The sequence below is a fragment of the Gobio gobio genome (genome assembly GCF_949357685.1).
Source record: "Gobio gobio genome assembly, chromosome: 19".
NCBI classification, from domain to species: domain Eukaryota; kingdom Metazoa; phylum Chordata; class Actinopteri; order Cypriniformes; family Gobionidae; genus Gobio; species Gobio gobio.
Window position 1 is genome coordinate 38,772,371 of NC_137112.1, and position 17,065 is coordinate 38,789,435.

The 17,065-nt window shown below is 35.6% G+C and overlaps 2 protein-coding genes across 2 annotated transcripts in view; both read left to right on the top strand.

Annotated features, from left to right (window-relative positions):
- The window catches only part of egln1b (egl-9 family hypoxia-inducible factor 1b), a 41,990-nt gene extending 35,470 nt beyond the window's left edge, over positions 1 to 6,520 (top strand). Inside the window, exons 3-5 of the mRNA XM_079844796.1 lie at positions 3,900 to 4,036; positions 4,124 to 4,191; positions 5,717 to 6,520. Of these exons, the coding sequence (XP_079700922.1) occupies positions 3,900 to 4,036; positions 4,124 to 4,191; positions 5,717 to 5,772 (261 nt within the window). The 3' untranslated portion in view covers positions 5,773 to 6,520. The remainder of the gene's footprint in view (positions 1 to 3,899; positions 4,037 to 4,123; positions 4,192 to 5,716) is intronic.
- Positions 6,521 to 8,044: 1,524 nt separating this feature from the next.
- Positions 8,045 to 16,848, top strand: LOC307142745 (D-serine dehydratase). The gene is made up of 8 exons (XM_079843817.1): positions 8,045 to 8,099; positions 8,370 to 8,528; positions 10,525 to 10,805; positions 10,898 to 11,078; positions 12,623 to 12,744; positions 12,837 to 13,026; positions 14,538 to 14,643; positions 16,301 to 16,848. The coding sequence occupies exons 2-8, from the start codon at positions 8,380 to 8,382 to the stop codon at positions 16,388 to 16,390; spliced, it is 1,119 nt and encodes a 372-aa protein (XP_079699943.1). The 5' UTR covers positions 8,045 to 8,099; positions 8,370 to 8,379; the 3' UTR covers positions 16,391 to 16,848.
- Positions 16,849 to 17,065: the final 217 nt, after the last annotated feature.

The following is a 17,065-nucleotide window of genomic DNA, read 5'->3' on the forward strand; positions in this document are numbered from 1 at the left end:
ACTTTTATATTTACGTGCTTTGGACAGTCACTGAAACACTGTGCATTCTATATAAATAATAAATTCAGCGTTGGAGAGGAAAAACATCAAATGCTAACAGAAAATGCAACAATTGCAGTGAAGAAGAGACCATTTTAATTATTTTACAGTCTGAAATGTCCATTCAGAATAAACTTGTAATACGAGGACATGCAAAGCTTGAGCATTTATGTAAACATATTGTGTGCGGTGTTCGTCCAATCAGTGACACTGCAAATAAGGATGTTATCCCTTGGTTTAGTAAAGTACAGTGTGGAACGGCAGTGTATGAATACCCAGGATTAATTGTTCATCTCAGGTTAATAATGATCAGTGTGACACATGAAGCAAGATAACCCAGGATTCTGTATACCCGGGGTTTACTATTTCAAGTGTGAAAAGCCCTCATGTTTTTCATCCTAATGAAGAGAAGCTCTTATTAAAAAAAAAAAAAAAAATCTTACCATTATTAACAATAATATCCCATAGTCAATAGAGCCGACCAACTGTTGTGGAACAGTCTAAAACAATAGAACATTATTAAGTTATTCCTGAAAAAGATGTGACAGACATAACAACACACAATCTGTATAAGTAGCGTGTGTCTTTTATGAGAGCCTTTTAAAACTAACCTTGTTTTTGATCAGCTTCCATTGTCCTGTCCTGGGGTGAGTCTGCTTGTCAATTTACTGCAACAAAATCAAACAGAAATATATTATATATAAATAATGTAACCATACAAATTGTACAAGAGAGCCAAGTTTCATTGTTCTAAAGCAAAAAATTACCACTTACTGCAAATTCAGAATATAAAATAAACTTTCAGAACGTCATCCAAATGAACAATATCTATATTTGGCAATACATATCACATGTTTGGTTGTCTATTTGATTTGATTTTAATAGGACACATTCAAACACATGAAATATTGTTTGCATTTTGTTAGCTTAAGCACATTGTGCTTATATATAAATATATATACTTTAAACTTCAAACTTCATGACATTTTTGACCAAATCTTGCAGAAAACCAACTAATTCCGTTCAACTAGTGCCATCTGGTCAGTTTAAAAACACTGGGCAGTGAAAACTGTTGCAGAATGTCTTCCATTGATGAAAATGAAGTAAAGCTGAGCCTCGCCAAATCGTAATATGCCTCTATAAATTAGAAACAAATCCACATAAAACACATTGGTCAGTATCAGAAAAGGTCATTAAATAAAAAATACAGCGCCAACAACAAAGTAAAATCACAAACAATGAATATGTAACTTAAAGCAAGACCATATCAACAGACGCGAGAGACATCGTAAAGCTTGTTTAAAAAAAGATTAGAGCCACGTGCTGTATAAAGTGTTAATACAACAACGATGGATCAAATACACAACACAAATAAACTTGATAGATTGAAACCACAACACAAAAACAACTGTTTACCGTGTTCTCTTCTTCCGCCATGCCGATTGTTTAGTTTTCGTTAACTCCGCCCACTTCCGGCATGAGACTGAGGCGTGGTGCTGTTGTCCTCAGACTGTTGTGAGTGACGTATATGGGTTCTGCGGTTCTGCAGTTGGATAATATTGGGCCCAAGGCATATAAGCGAACTAAGCGGCTGCTTAGGGCCCTCTTCGCCACCAGGGGGCCCCCAAGAGCACATTAAATTACTTGCTGCATGTTGCTTTATTGAAATCGCGAAATGGCCTTAAAAATTTACTAGATAAACTGCACTTTTTTTGAAAAAAGCTTTCTAATATATGCACGGATTGATTCTGACAGCGCTGCACCATTGGCTGGACACTATCAGCTTGTTAGCCAGGGTTCAAAGTCCAAAGTGCGAGAAAAATCAGCGCTGAAACGGTGCTACGTCAGTTGCCCGGTAACCTTTTTATGAATGGATGGATTTGAGAATGTGATATGGTTTAGTGCGAATATCTTACCTGACGTGCTGCATGTTTTGGACGGAGTACAGCATAGCTTTCAGTTTCTGTTCTCAGTAAATGCTTCTCTGCAAGTAGGCTACTATATATTTGAGTCGCTCAAAATGATCATTTGGGAACGCAACATGCAGCAAACATCTTCCCAAATTCGTAATGAGAATCATTTATAAATGAATAAAAGGTCTTCCTGCGTGTTTCTGCCAAATAAAAGCTGTATCAACATTTCTTGTTTTTAAAAGTCTCTTAATGCCCACCAAGACTGCATTTATTTGACCAAAAATACAGTAGAAACGGACAGTAATATTGTGAAATAGAATTTAAAATAGCTGTTTTCTATGTGAATATATAGTAAAGTGTAATTTATTCCTGTGATCAAAGCTGAATTTATCATCATTACTCCAGTCTTCTGTGTCACATGATCCTTCACAAATCATTCTATGAGGATTTGATGATCAAGAAACATTTATGATTATTATCAGTGTTGAAAACAGTTGTGTAAAAAACATTGTTTTTAGGATTCTTTGAAAGCTTTCTATTTCAGATAAATGCTGTTCTTTTGAACTTTCTATTCATCAAATAAGTCTGGGGCAAAAATTGTGAGCATATTCAGCATAAGAGGCTTCTTTTAAAAATATACATATATATTTTTTTTAAAGTGCACATATCCCAGTCTGAACTGTAGTACTGTAAGACTTTGAATATTAAAGTGCAAGTTAACATCTGACCACTCTTGTGGGTTTGCTACTGTTACAATTAAAAACCGTATAAAGGTAAAAACATGACAGGCAGACATGATGTAAGCAACACAGCTACAACTAATAACATTAATACTGGGTGTGCGAATTATCAGGAACTGGCAATAGTCAGTCGTATTGGTGGCACCAAGGGGTCCCCAAATAAAATTCTGCTTAGGGCCCCATAAAGGCTTGGGCCGGCCCTGAATTTACTGGTCGCACATATGCGAGTGGATGTTAAATTCAATCGCACACTCTCAAATTTGAGTCGCAAAATGCGACCATTTGGTCGTAGTCTGGAGCCCTGCTGCTTGTTCCCTGTTGACTTCGCTTATGTAAAAGTTAGTGTGTCTGATTTTTTCTTTTCTTTCTTAAAGCTAAATTTAGCAACAGGTCGTCCTGGGGCAGGAAAAAAGACATTCCCTCCCAGAGTTTTCCCATTCACAACATTCTTTTGTGTTAAGGAAATTTGAAATTCTTATTTGTTATTGAATTTGAATGTTTTTGAAAGACGTCTCTTGTGCTCACCAAGGCTTTGTTTATTTGATCAAAAATACTTTAAAAAGTAAAATTGTGAAATATTATTACAGTTTAAAGTTCATTATTTCAATATATTTTAAAATATAATTTATTCCTGTGTTCATACACACACACATTTATTTATTTATTTGTGTCTGAAAGGAATGCCCAGGCAGGTACTAAGCCGGATTGTATCCAAAAATCATAAAACCACAGCTGCTCTCCTGTTTCCACCAATACTCGTGGTCAGGCTGCTAAAGCCAAACCTTTGGTCACTCGTGTCAATGCAAAATCTTGGACTGTGGACAGTGTGAAACATGTATTGTTCTCTGATGAGTCCACCTTAACTGTCTTTACCGGGAGATTTGCGGTGTGGAGAAGCCCCAAAGAGGCTTAACACTTGGACTGTTGCGTGTCTATAGTGAAGAACGGGGTGGATCAGTGATTGTTTGGGCTGCAATATATTTTTGAGCCACTTTGGGGTGTTTTTTGGATGAGTATGTCAGAAAACGTTTTCCTCCACCGGCATCACATAGTGACCTGGCCAATGTTCTGGAAGAGGAATGGCTCAAAATCCCTCTGCAAAAGGAGGACCTTCACCATACTAATGAATGATTCTGGTCTAAACCAGGTGTTTCAGTTTCACTGTCCAACCTCTGTATACCATAATTCTCATCTGCTTACTCTATAGGATCACGGTGGCCTTTTGCGGATCTTTCCAGAGGGAACCGCTCAGTTTGCAGATATTGAGCCCAAGTTTGACAGACTTCTGCTGTTTTGGTCAGACAGACGGAACCCACATGAGGTCCAGCCAGCTTATGCCACGAGGTCAGTGATAATGACACATTTCATTTGGTAAAATAGTCCTGTAAGATGCTTATGCTTGTATACAATTCTGTGTGAATTTATGTGCAGGTATGCTATAACGGTGTGGTATTTTGACGCTGATGAGCGAGCTCGAGCTAAGGAGAAATATCTAACAGGTGAGATCTGCTCAAACATGACCAGGCACTTACATTGATCCAAAATTTGTGTGTTATCTATAGATTTCTCTGCTGTATCTATGGGATTATGGGCAGATTGCTTTGCTGGAATACTATTTAAAGGGGCAGCGCAGCCAAAATGAACATTTACTCACTCTTATGTTGTTCCACACCCATATGACTCTTTTCTTTTTCTTTTTCTTTTCTGTCGAACACAAAAGTAGAAGTTTAGTAGGTTTTTTGACGACACTCTTCTATCGAGTAGAAGTAAATGGTTACTTTGGTTGTCCAAAAAAAAAAAGGGCAGCATAAAAGCAGCTCATATGATTCATTTCAGGTTTTCTTTCACTATGATCTATCATAGTCTTTCATAAGTCTCACAGTACACAGAACCGTTCAAAAGTTTAGGGTCAGTCTCTCATGCTCACCATAACTAAATAAGCATTTGATGTGAAATATTGTTACAATTAAAATACAACTTTTTGATTGGACTGTATTTTAAAATGTAATTTGTTCCTGTGATGGCAAAGCTGAATTTTCAGCATCATTACTCCAGGCTTCAGTGTCACATGATCCTTCAGAAATCATTCTAATATGCTGGTTTGGTGCTCAAGAAATATTTATTATTATTATGATCAGTTTAAAACAGTTGTGCTGTAATATTTTTGTGGAAGTTATTTTGTATGTTATTTCCTGTTTAAAAACCAATAAAATTCAATAAAAAAAAATGAAATTAAAATAAAAAAATAAATATTTTTGGAAACCATGATGCATTTTGTTTCAAGATTCTTAGAATAGATAGTAAAAAAAAAGAAGTATTTATTTATTTAACACTAGAACTACCAGTCATTTTGACCGTTTTTAATTTTGCAATGTAATAAACTTTGTTGAAATTAAACCCATATAGCTATAGTACCTTGACTTTTCCTAAATGTGTGTGTATTTTGTTCTAATATTGTTATTTTATTAAAATGATAAAACACAAGAGTTCTGAGTATTTCTACCTAGAATGGCCGTAACGGTCAAATTGACCGTGCCCTTTTCAGACGATTATATATTAGAAAAAAGATTGTAATATGTATACCTATCTGCTTTTGCTTGGTGCTCGGTGCTCCGTTTAATCCATGTCAAATCAATTGTTTGAGGATTTTGACACATTTTTAGGATGATGTCTTCATAAAATATGATGTATAAAGCTTCATTCTAAAACCTCAAAGGAAGCTTCAAATGTAAATATGATATGACAAAAATGTATTCCGGTAGTCAGAATGACCGCTATGGCCATTCTAGTAGTTCTAGTGTTAAAAGATGGTTTGAATGGTAGTTTAGTAATCAGTAACCACTCACTTTCATTGTACAATCTGCTTGTATGACATAAGGGTGAGTAAATAATGACAGTATTTTCTTTTCAGGATGAAGTATTCCTTTTAATAGTTCAATAATGAACCTAATAACAGATATGGACTGTCAGAGAGAGCAAATAGAAGGTTCAACTTTGACATTTTTCTCTTTCTCTGTCTTTTAGGGGCGGGTGAACGGGGCGTAAAAGTGGAGCTAAACAAGCCGTCAGAGCCCAGCTAGTGAACGAGGGATGAATGAAGAGGAGTGTACAGGGTTGGACCTCCGGAGTGCTGCTGAGAGATGATGAGCAGAGGCCAGAAGAAAGTCAGGAAGCGGCTTTCTCTCTCATTCACCTCTCCATCCATCATCTATAAGGGGCTTCTCATAGAGACTCAGAATGTGATAGAGCTGTGAAGACAGGCGTGAATTAACATGCTTTGTGTTTCCATTATGAAGAATGCTGGCTTACATGAGCATAGGATGGACGTAATGCTCAACTCGAGGGTGTGTGTGTGCGCACTTGTGTTCAACACAAGATTATTTTGAGCTACGACCCCTACAGTTTCCTTCCTCGGTCCCCCTTGTCAACTTTGTTATTGCACACGTTAATAAAGGTACAGTTTTGTTTGGCAGTGCATACGCAAAAGAAAAGCACAGAAATCCCCTTTTTAAGGTTACAAGCTCTGTGCAATGTCCTATATGTGTTATTCTGCTCATAAGCCACTGTAATTATTGGATTTGTGTTTTTTTTATGGCTCGTTATTCCGCTTTCCAAGCTCTCCCAATTGAAGCCATAAGGAACGTGCTTTATCATGGCTTCTTCCACCTGTTGCTTGGTAACCGGGTGCATTGCTGAATTTTCCTTGCCAGTCATCAGCGATATGTCTGTTGTTGCAGACCTTATGTCTCTCCTGTCTTAAGCCAAACTTGACACCTTGTCTAACAACTCTGAGTTTTAAATAAAAAAAGTTTTCCTAAATCTTTTTTCACTTTGTGTGCACGTGTTTTAATGGTTCCATCTTATGTCTGATGGGTAATAACCTTGTCACTAGAAGTCATGTGACTTTTTTTCTGTGTGTTTGAAGTCCTGCAGCACCCCCTGGCTGTTTGTAGTGGCAAATACAAATCCATCATCTACATGAGATAAATCCCAACTGGAAGAGCAGGAAGAACGAAGGCTTCCGCATGAGATTGGAGAATTATTTTTTCTTTCAAATAGAATGGTAGAAAATAATGCACAATTGTCAATATTGATGCATGCTTTTTAAAAATGAGATTTTATGCCTGGAAAGTGATACAAATGAATAAAATGTACATATACATTTTTCACCTATAAAATATTTAATCGGCCAGATGCATGACTGGAAAAATGCACACATACACTATTTCTTAAAAGTATGGGCTCAATAAGATTTTTATTTGTGAAATATGTTCAAAAATGCTGTTGGTTTGAACTTTCTAATCATCAGAGAATGAAGGATCAATTTACACAAAAATATTAAGCAGCACTTCAAGTCTTCAGCATTGAGAAGTAAAATCCAGCCTTTCCATTTCAGGAATATGAATTACATTTTAAAACATAATAAATTGTAATATTTCACAATTTTACTGTATTTGTGATCAAATAAATGCAGCCTTGATGAGCATAAGAGACTTCTTTCAAAAATATTTTAACTGTATTGTACTATATGCCTAAATTTGTAATTCATATCAGAAACATTACCACAACGGCCAGAATCTGAAAAGATTGGAGCTGTAGAGTTCATGTAGCCTTTGCACCACAGAACTCTCGGTACTCTCTTAAAAGACACCAAGGGATAAAGTGAAAACGGCCTGAAGGTCTTTCCGGTAATCTGACGTGGCTCTGGTAATTGAGGATTTTATCCAAGTGGGAGAGGAGGGATTAGTGTTAATGACTACATGCCTTAATTAGCCATTTTATTAACTTACTTAGTAATAATCCACTCTAATGAATAACAAAAAGTTAATCTGGTACATTAGATACATGCATGTGTGTGTATTTATATATAAATCATAATTATAAGCAGTAGACACATATATTATGTAAACACAAACTTTTATTTTGGATGTGATTAATCGCGATTAATCGATTTGACAGCACCAAATATAATATAATATCAATTCTGACATAGTTTGCAGCTTCAAAAGCGCAAATTATATTATAGATCTTTCATAACAGCCTGTGCAAAAAAAAGACAATACAAATTGTTATAAAAAAAATACAAAAAATAATCCTGGTCTGTGCACCTAAAAGTCTACATAATATTAATAATAAAATCATTTACATTTTCTGATTGTGATAGTTTGCAAGGGACGACGATAAAGCAATAACATCTATACATTAAGGTCATTTAAATAGTAGCAAAACTAAATGATAATGTTAACACACGTCGAAATCTGTTAACATTAATAATAAACCATTTGGTATATTTTCCTTAAATCTCGTCAGGAGCTTTTAGGTTGAAAATCCCAGTTTTTCATATCTTGCGTCGAGTCTGGCTTCACACTGTCGCTTTCATTGATCAGAACTTGGGTCGCGCTTTATGGTGAGTGAATCAAAAGCTCCGATTTAAAGTGTATCATCAGTTCCAGTTTATCATCACTGTTGGACACGTGTCACTTTGACCATAAACCTCATAAATCTCATGTTTACTCGATCTTTTTCTTATTTTTCCACAACCGTAGGCTAATTAATTAATTAGGCTATAGAAAACATTTTACATTAATTTTTTTCTGCACTATCCTGTAGCCTATCTTGTTACAGGTCCGCAGGCTTCCATTTCGCTTAAAATGTTATTGTATTTTATTTGTTTTAGATTTTGGATAATGGCCAGTGTTGAATTCGTCAAAGACCTTTGTACTCCAGCGCTGGTTATTGACCTGGATAAAGTGAAAAGAAATGCTGAAGGCATGCGGGAGCGCTTCCAAACACTGGGCGTCCAGCTCCGACCTCACATGAAAACACACAAAACACTGTAAGATTCTCACGTCAACACCAGCCTGTTTATCAACTGTATGATTTCACTTGAAAATGCTCAAACATCTTGTTTGTTGTAAAATACGTTTATAATATGAACTATAGCCTAATTAACTAGGCTATAGTTCACACTAGTAATTTTGTAAATAGGGGAGCACGGGACACAACCTAACGCGGGGTTAGTTGTAACACACATGGTTTAATATTTACCACACATGATGACAAAACTTAGCGTATTTACTAGTTCAACATTATTTAAAGAAAAAATTGCGCCAAAATTAAAAAATCTTTGGAAGATATCACTGAACATTTATTTTACCCGAGCAAAAGTACATTTCTTACTTAAGTTAATTTTTTATCTCTGCTTTTTGTGTTTATTTAAAATAAAACAAATCTGACATTATTTTAATCTTAATCTGTTATTTAACAGTTGATATAGTTCTTTAATGCTGATCTAACCAGCAGAAGACAGGAGCTGGGTTTAAATCCCAGTTGTGCAGGAGGGGTGTGTTGTCACACTGCGTTACAATGAGCCCCTATTAGAAATATGCCGTTATATTCTATACTTTTATGAATTCTATTGAGAAACCACGAGAAAAGGGTGAATAATGACTGAGAGTCAATGTTCAGAAATGATTCATTATTATGTTTTTTCATTATATTATGTGCTGTATTGCTGTATTTTAGCGATTTGTTTGTTGTCAACTAAAAAAAATTGTATATTTTTATGATTAAAAAAATGCCGTTATTTTATTTTAAAAAGTTAATAATTGTATTTTATTGACAAAATATTTTAGTTTGTCTTGGACATTTGTTTGATTATATCAGGTAACATTTTAAGCTGTCATTGGTCATGTTACAATGTACATGTCATAATGGTACCCGCATGTTGTCACATTTCACTTCCATTCTTTCGGGGTAGGCTAAATCAAGAAAAAAAGTATACATTATTAATGAAACAAAACCACGTAATTGTACTAGAAGTGTGAAATTAATGTGGGAAAAAATAAACACTCTGAACCACAAGTGGATTTACACAAAGTGAGAAAGTTAAAAAGCGTTAGGTTGTGCCCCGCTCTCCCCTAAGTATTTGGGCACTTAGAGGGATAGTTCACCCAGAAATGTAAAAAACATCTTCCTTTTTTAACTTCCTTTAAAAAAACATCTTCCTTTTTTAACAATGACTTCAGTGCCGTTCTTTGTTCTTTTCTCAAAGAAAAGCTTAACTCCAAGTCTTCCAGAGTCGCGGCCAAAGCCGATTCGAAAGACCGCTGTTCGCCAGCTTCTTGGTTTACAAGTAGCACACGGAACCGTCCCAACTCTGCCGTCATTATGTTAAGCCCGCCCTAGTCTATACACGATGTGATTGGCCTGACTAGAGTTTGGTTTTTCTAGCTCGCAAGCCAACGGAGAGTTGCTAGACGCCCTGGCTCCAAATTAGATTTGCTGATGCTTGGGTGCGTCTAGATTTCTAGGCTACTCATCTTCACAATACCTGCGGAAGTTCTGATGATTCGGCCGTGCAGGTCCACGTTATAATACTGCCTGGCCTTAAACATGGGCTGGTATGCAATTTTGGGGAGGCGTAAATATTAATGATCCCGACTGTTACGTCACAGTCTGTGTTATGTTAGGATTCACCCGTTTTTCAGTGGTCTTTTTTAAGCACAAGATTTACATATGATGGAGGAAACAGTGGTGTTTGAGGCTCATGTTCTGCTAGTTGAATAATAAGAGGTCTGTACATGGAACTATGTCAAGGTAAATACAGGTTTACATTCTATGAATGGATAATCCATGAATATCTTTTATTATAAAAAATTATCAAACATTTTTCAAACTAAACATTTCTCAAAAAGAAGTTTTGAAGGTAACAATGAGGTTTGTTAACATTAGTTAACATGAACTAGCAATGAAAAATACCTCTAAAGCCTTTTTTTTAATTTAATCATTGTGTTTTTTCATCATGAATGTCACATGTCTGTTGTTTTCAGGGAATGTGCGGACATCATGACAGGAGGCTCTCGTCGTTGTATCGTGGTTTCTACTTTAGCTGAGGCGTCGTTCTATGCTGATAATGGCTATGATGATATACTCTACGCATACCCACTGCCATTTGATAAAGTGGAGCGCTGTGCTGAGCTATCTGAGAGACTTTCTCTATTCCACGTCGTAGTGGACAACCACCTTGCCCTACAGGAGCTGAAGAGGAGACCTCTGACGCAGGGAAAAGTCTGGAAGGTGTGGATGAAACTGGATTGTGACAATGGGAGAGGTAACACTTGAAGAGGGAGTTCACCAGATGTTTGAAGCAGAGTTTTGGGTGTACTGCAGTAAGATACATTTGTTTGTTTTGTGTTTTGACAGCGGGTGTTCCTCATTTTGACCCAGCTGCACTGAAACTTGCCCAGGAGGTCTCGGATACTGAGGGGGTGGAGCTGACGGGAATTTACGCCCACTGTGGGAATACCTACGCCTGTCAGGGGGAGGAGCAAATCAAAGCCGTTGCTCAGGAAACCACTAGCATCACGCTGCAGTTCATGGAGAAGTATGCGGACATCATCTAACGCTCACTTTAAATTAATCTTTGAAAACACTGATCATTTACCAATAATAATTGTAAATCTAATAAATGTAATCCTTAGGGGGAAAAAAGAATATAAATTTTTACTATACATTACACTGTACATAATAATATTGTGATCCCTAAATTAAAAAAAAATAATAATAATTATTATATTTTTAATTGATTTAGACAGCACAGCTAAACATTTTAAATACTAATAATTTAACAACACTAATAAATGGAATCTTTAGCAAAAAAATTATAAAAATAAATATTTAATATTGTACATTATAATATTGTGATGTCTAAATTCACTTGTAGCAATTAAAAATTACTGATTATACTTTTTTTTTATTTCGTTAGACACTTAAGTATATAATTTTAAGCACTGATCATTTAAAGGTACACTATGTAACTTTTCCATCCACTAGAGGTCGCCTATTCAAAACAAAGACACAGTTTGTTTTTGGGTAACGCAGATATGACGCAATTGAGAGGCGACTACCTCACACGTCCCTGTTCCTTGGTTAAATTGTTATATCACAATTTCTCATGATTTACAAATATTTGGAAACATTTGGGATATTGTAAGTACTCAACTGAACAAAATGTATAACACTGGCCTAGTGGTTTTTGGATATTTTACTGAAAAAAATTGACATAGTGCACCTTTAACAACACTAATAAATGCAACATTTTTTTATAATTAATTTTTTATACTATGCATTGTAATATTGTGATCTCTAAATTCACTTTTAGCATTTAAGATAACTCATTTTAGTTTATTTTTATTTATATAGACAACAAAGCATGATCATTTTAGACGCTGATAATTTGACAACAATAAGTGTATTCTTTTGCAGAAAATATAAAAATGTATATTATTTTTACTATACATTATAATATTGTGATGCTTAAATTCACTTATCAATTAAAATTTGATTTTATTTTTTTATTTAACAAAGCATATCATTGTAAGCACTGATAATTAAACAACACTAATAAATGTAATATTTTTATACTATGCATTGTAATATTTGACACCTAAATTCACTTGTAGCATTTAAAATAATTGAGTTTAACTATAGTGTTTTGTTTTTATTTTATTTAGACAACAAAGCATGATCATGTAATAGCACTAATAAATGTAATCTTTTGCAAAAAATAAAAAAATGATATACTTTTTTATACTATACATTATAATATTGTGATGCTTAAATTCACTTTTATTTAAAATAATAGATTTTAATTTTAATCTATATAGATGACAAACATAAGTTTAAACACTAGTAAATCTAATAATAATCTTTAAAATAATATTTTTTATATTGTACATTATAATATTATGATGCCAAAATGTATGTGTAACATTTAAAATTAATAATAATTTTACATTTTTTATTTATTTAGAACATAAAGTATATACATTTAATATAGGCATAAAATTAAAATTATCATCTGGTTATCATCATTTCCAAAATGTTAATATCAATGCATCCCTACTAATATTTCTACTATCCATATAGGCTGAATGCTGCTGGAATACACACTCCCAAATCCAGCATTGGCTCCACCCCTTCCTGTAGCCACCCAGTTCCAGACATGGCCATGTTGAGTGAGGTGCATCCTGGGAACTACGTATTTTATGGTACGTGTCGCCACGTTCTCCTGTTTAATTATAAGCAGTAATGTTCTCAGTTTGTTTTTCAATCATCATAATATTATCCGTTGCACATCCAGATGTGCAGCAGTCCCTCATTGGGTCCTGTAGACTTGAGGATGTTGCAGTACGGGTACTGACGCGGGTCATAGGTCACTATCCACACAGGAACCAGTTACTTGTAGACTGTGGGTGGACAGCACTGAGTCATGATGGTGGTGGGCGCTTACCCACAGGATACGCCATCATTGAAGGACACCCAGAACTCAAGTAAGAGATCATAATGTGGATTTATACACTCATGGCCAGAATTATTGGCACCCCTGGTAAATATGATCAAAGATGGCTGTAAAAATAAATCTGCTTTGTTTATCCTTTTGAAAAAATTCTAACCATTCATTGAAGTAAAAGAATTGAAAGTGGGGGGAAACTCACATTACGAAATAAATGTTTTTCCCCAAAACACATTGGACACGATTATTAGCACCCCTAAAATTGTTTATGAGGTGTATTCCCATTAATATTTTAATTTTTTCAGCACACCAGGGTGACTAGGAATATGAAATTGTCTTGCTATGACTTCTCTAATCATCCATCACAATGAGTAAAACTAAAGAATTAGAGCTGGGGAAAAATGAATCGTGATTAATTGCATCCAAAATAAAAGTTTGTGTTTACATAATATATGTGTGTGTGTACTGTGTATAATTATTATGTATATATAAATACTCACACATGCATTTTGTGTGTACTTTTATTAGGCGAGGATTGAATTGATCGAAAGTGACAGTAAAGGCACTGATAATGTCACAAACAAATATATATTTCAAATAAATGCTGTTCTTTTGAACTTTATATATCAAAGAAAAAAATATTGGGGTTTACACAAAAATATTGAGCAACACAATATTAGAATTCCTGAATTATGATGATGAAGAGTAATGATGCGGAAAATTCTGCATTGTCATCACAGTATTACATTACATTTTAAAATATATTTTAGAGTTATTTTAAATAATACAATTTCACAAAATGACTTTTACTGTCATTTTGAGCAAATAAATGCGGCCTAAAAGACTTTTGATCATCTCACTCGGCACTTAAGAATTTACTAACAGTATTAAAAATATTCTTCGCAAATTTTAAGATAAATATTCACTCTTCAAACTGTAGATTATAATGTTGTGATGCCTCACTTGTAGCTTGCGCTGTCAAATCCAACAAAATTATAATTATAGTGAACAAGTGAACATTTTGTCCTCAAAATGGGCAAGCGTAAGGATTTGAGCGAATTTGACAAGGGCAAAATTGTGATGGCTAGACGACTGGGTCAGAGCATCTCCAAAACTGCATCTCTTGTGAGTTGTTACTGGTCTGCAGTGGTCAGTATCTATCAAAAGAACAGTGTTGAACCGGCGACAGGATCATGGGCGGCCAAGGTTCATTGATGCACGTGGGGAGTCATAATGTTATGCCTGATCGGTGTATATGACATTTAAATAGACCGTGTAGAATTTTAATATCAACCATTTATTAGTTATCAGCCATACCAGAATTATCGACTTACTGTTATTGGCATGAATTTTAATATCGGAGCATCCCTAGATCCCTGTCTGCATTGCATTGAATCCATTCTCAAATAATAAAAACTAAGTGGTGACATTGCATAATCATTTTTTGCACATGTTTAGATGTTGTTTTTTTACTTCACAACAGCGGGGGTAGGAGGTTTTGTGAGTCAGACGATATAAATAGCATGAAGGGTGTCGTCTGTTTTGCAGACTACTGTCTATGACTCAGGAACACGGCAGGGTGGAGCCCATCTCTGGAAAACTGGACTTCAAGCAGTTCCCGCTGGGGTCACTCCTCACTCTCATGCCTTACCATGTGAGTTACTAACCCCCTCACTGCAACAAAGCACACACAGAAACACACTGTATTCAACTGTCTGAAAGGACATTCTCCATTTGACTAAGCCGTTGCTGGTAGAAAATAAATTGAATCCATGTGTTGTGCATTTAAAGTGCCCCTATTATGCTTTTTCATATATTACCTATCATTCGTAACATAGTTGTTTGTGAATGTAAAAGGTCAGCAAAGTCGAATACTTCTCTACTATATAGTTTGCGAAAAACAGTATGCCGACAGAGTAGTATGTCCGAATTCATAATATTCGAAAAACATTAGGCGAAAAGTACCCGGATGACCTACTACTTCCGGCGAGATTCTGAAGTGCGCATACGATGGACACTTTACTATCCCATGAGGCCACGGGAGACGATTTATGAATGGAGGTGATGGGACGCAACTGACGCTGGTAGGTCACATGATCATGACAACATGGCGGATGTAGTAAGTCCTGATTACATTCATACTACATTCATTCATATTATATAGAATGTACTTTTTTCACGGTCACGAAGTTCGTTCAAGTTCAAGTGTAGTACCTACTCACATAGTAGGCGGTGCGATTTCGGACGCAGCCATTGTCTCCTAAAAGAAAACCGATTCTGAAATGCTTGAAACGAGTCGTCAGTAATTTCAGTCTTACTTCAAGGGATGAGGACTCGCGCTCGAATTGATACAGTAAAACTGACGCCATTGTTGCTGTTCTTTGTTTAACGAGTAGCACACGGAACTGCGGCAACTCTGCCGTCATTATGTTAAGCCCGCCCACCGACTCTATACACGATGTGATTGGCCTGACCAGAGTTTGGTTTTTCCAGCTCGCAAGCCAACGGAGAGTTGCTAGACTACCCTGGCTGTAAATTAGATTTGCTGCCGCTAGGGTGCATCTAGATTTCTTGGCTAGCTGAGGAAGCCTCCGGAGCTAACCTTCACATATGGTAAGCTTTAGACCAATCACAACAGACTGGGCCATCTGACCAATCAGAGCAGAGTATGCTCTCAGAAAGGAGGAGTTTGGAGAGAGCAAATCCTTTATCGAACCGTTTCAGACACTGCCATAATGTACACACAATGTATATTATGAGAAAATGAAAGTGTTTTTTGACCTTGAATGCGTGTAAACCTTTTGTAGGAGACTAAACAAAATTAGGAACCTTTAAAATAGCATAATAGGGACATTTTTAAATTCAGTTCTTGTAGATCAGAAGTCTGTTTTCTTTCAGGACCCAGATTTTATATTGGACAAACATGGGACCAAAGGTGTTTCATTTAAAACTAAACTTTAAAAGCTTTTTAAAGCAAACATTCATTACCACAGAGTGCATAATCCCAATATTATGCAACATTATTAACCTGGCCAGGGCAGAATAGGAAAATATGTCCAATAATTCACAGCACAATAACATAGTTGTCAACACAAACTTTGTTTTATTTGTGAGCTCATATTTAACATAGCCTGAGGGCTTGTCATGCCATCTATCAACATTGGAAATTGAACTTACCTTTGTTTTTCCGTTCTGCTCCTTAATGCTAACATGACACATGGCACATCTCGATGCAATGAAATTAATTTAATTGAAATTTAAGAGCAGTTTGAAGAATAGAAAACCTAAACACTTGTATGTTTTGTTGACAGGCTTGTGCTACAGCTATGATGCATCCGGTCTATTTTGTCCATTCTAATGGGAAGATTATAGACACATGGAAACCCACTCGAGGCTGGTAACAATCTCTAACAGAGGGACTGTGGTACAGCTGGGGACTGTGGTTAGAAATATTCATGACTTGTAGCAACTAATTTGCTGTCTAAGGCGGGTGTCTATTAGAAACCCTTATTGAGAGAGAGTTGTTCAGTAGCCAAATGCATTATGGGTTGGAAGCATGGCAGTTCTGTCCTTGAGGAGCACTCATTGTTGAAAGTATAATATTCCAGCAAAACGCTCTTTGTGTAAACTGGAAGGCTTACATTGGATTTACAAGTTTTGAAATGTTAAAAAACACATTACAATATTTTCTGCAGATTTATGAAAGACTGTGATTTCTTCTTTGTATCTGACTGAACTTGCATGCAGTATGTGCTCAAAAAGAGTTTTAGAGAGATTTGAATTTCTGCGTTTTACTAAATGTTAAAAACATGCACCTCAGTTTGTAATAAAATCATCTACCACAGTGGTCATCAGATGCTCTAATTGTCTTTTCTTTTCTTATCTTATTTATGCTTTAATGTTCCAACTTAAAGTATTCTCTTTAAAAATACAATAAATCAGTAGTTGGTAAGATGGTTAATAATAAAACAAGCTTTCTGTTAATGGAAGTTTCTTCATCTTTGGACACTTTTGGTCCAGTGTACTTTAAGAAAAAATCATCTCTATTAAAACATTTTTCAAAAATCACATATACA

Coding starts and splice junctions, on each gene's coding strand:
- LOC307142745 (XM_079843817.1), top strand. CDS start 8,380: ATGGCCAGTGTTGAATTCGTCAAAGACCTTTGTACTCCAGCGCTGGTT. Junction 12,745..12,836: donor TGGGAACTACGTATTTTATG/GTACGTGTCGCC, acceptor TTGCACATCCAG/ATGTGCAGCAGTCCCTCATT. Junction 14,644..16,300: donor TCACTCTCATGCCTTACCAT/GTGAGTTACTAA, acceptor TTTTGTTGACAG/GCTTGTGCTACAGCTATGAT.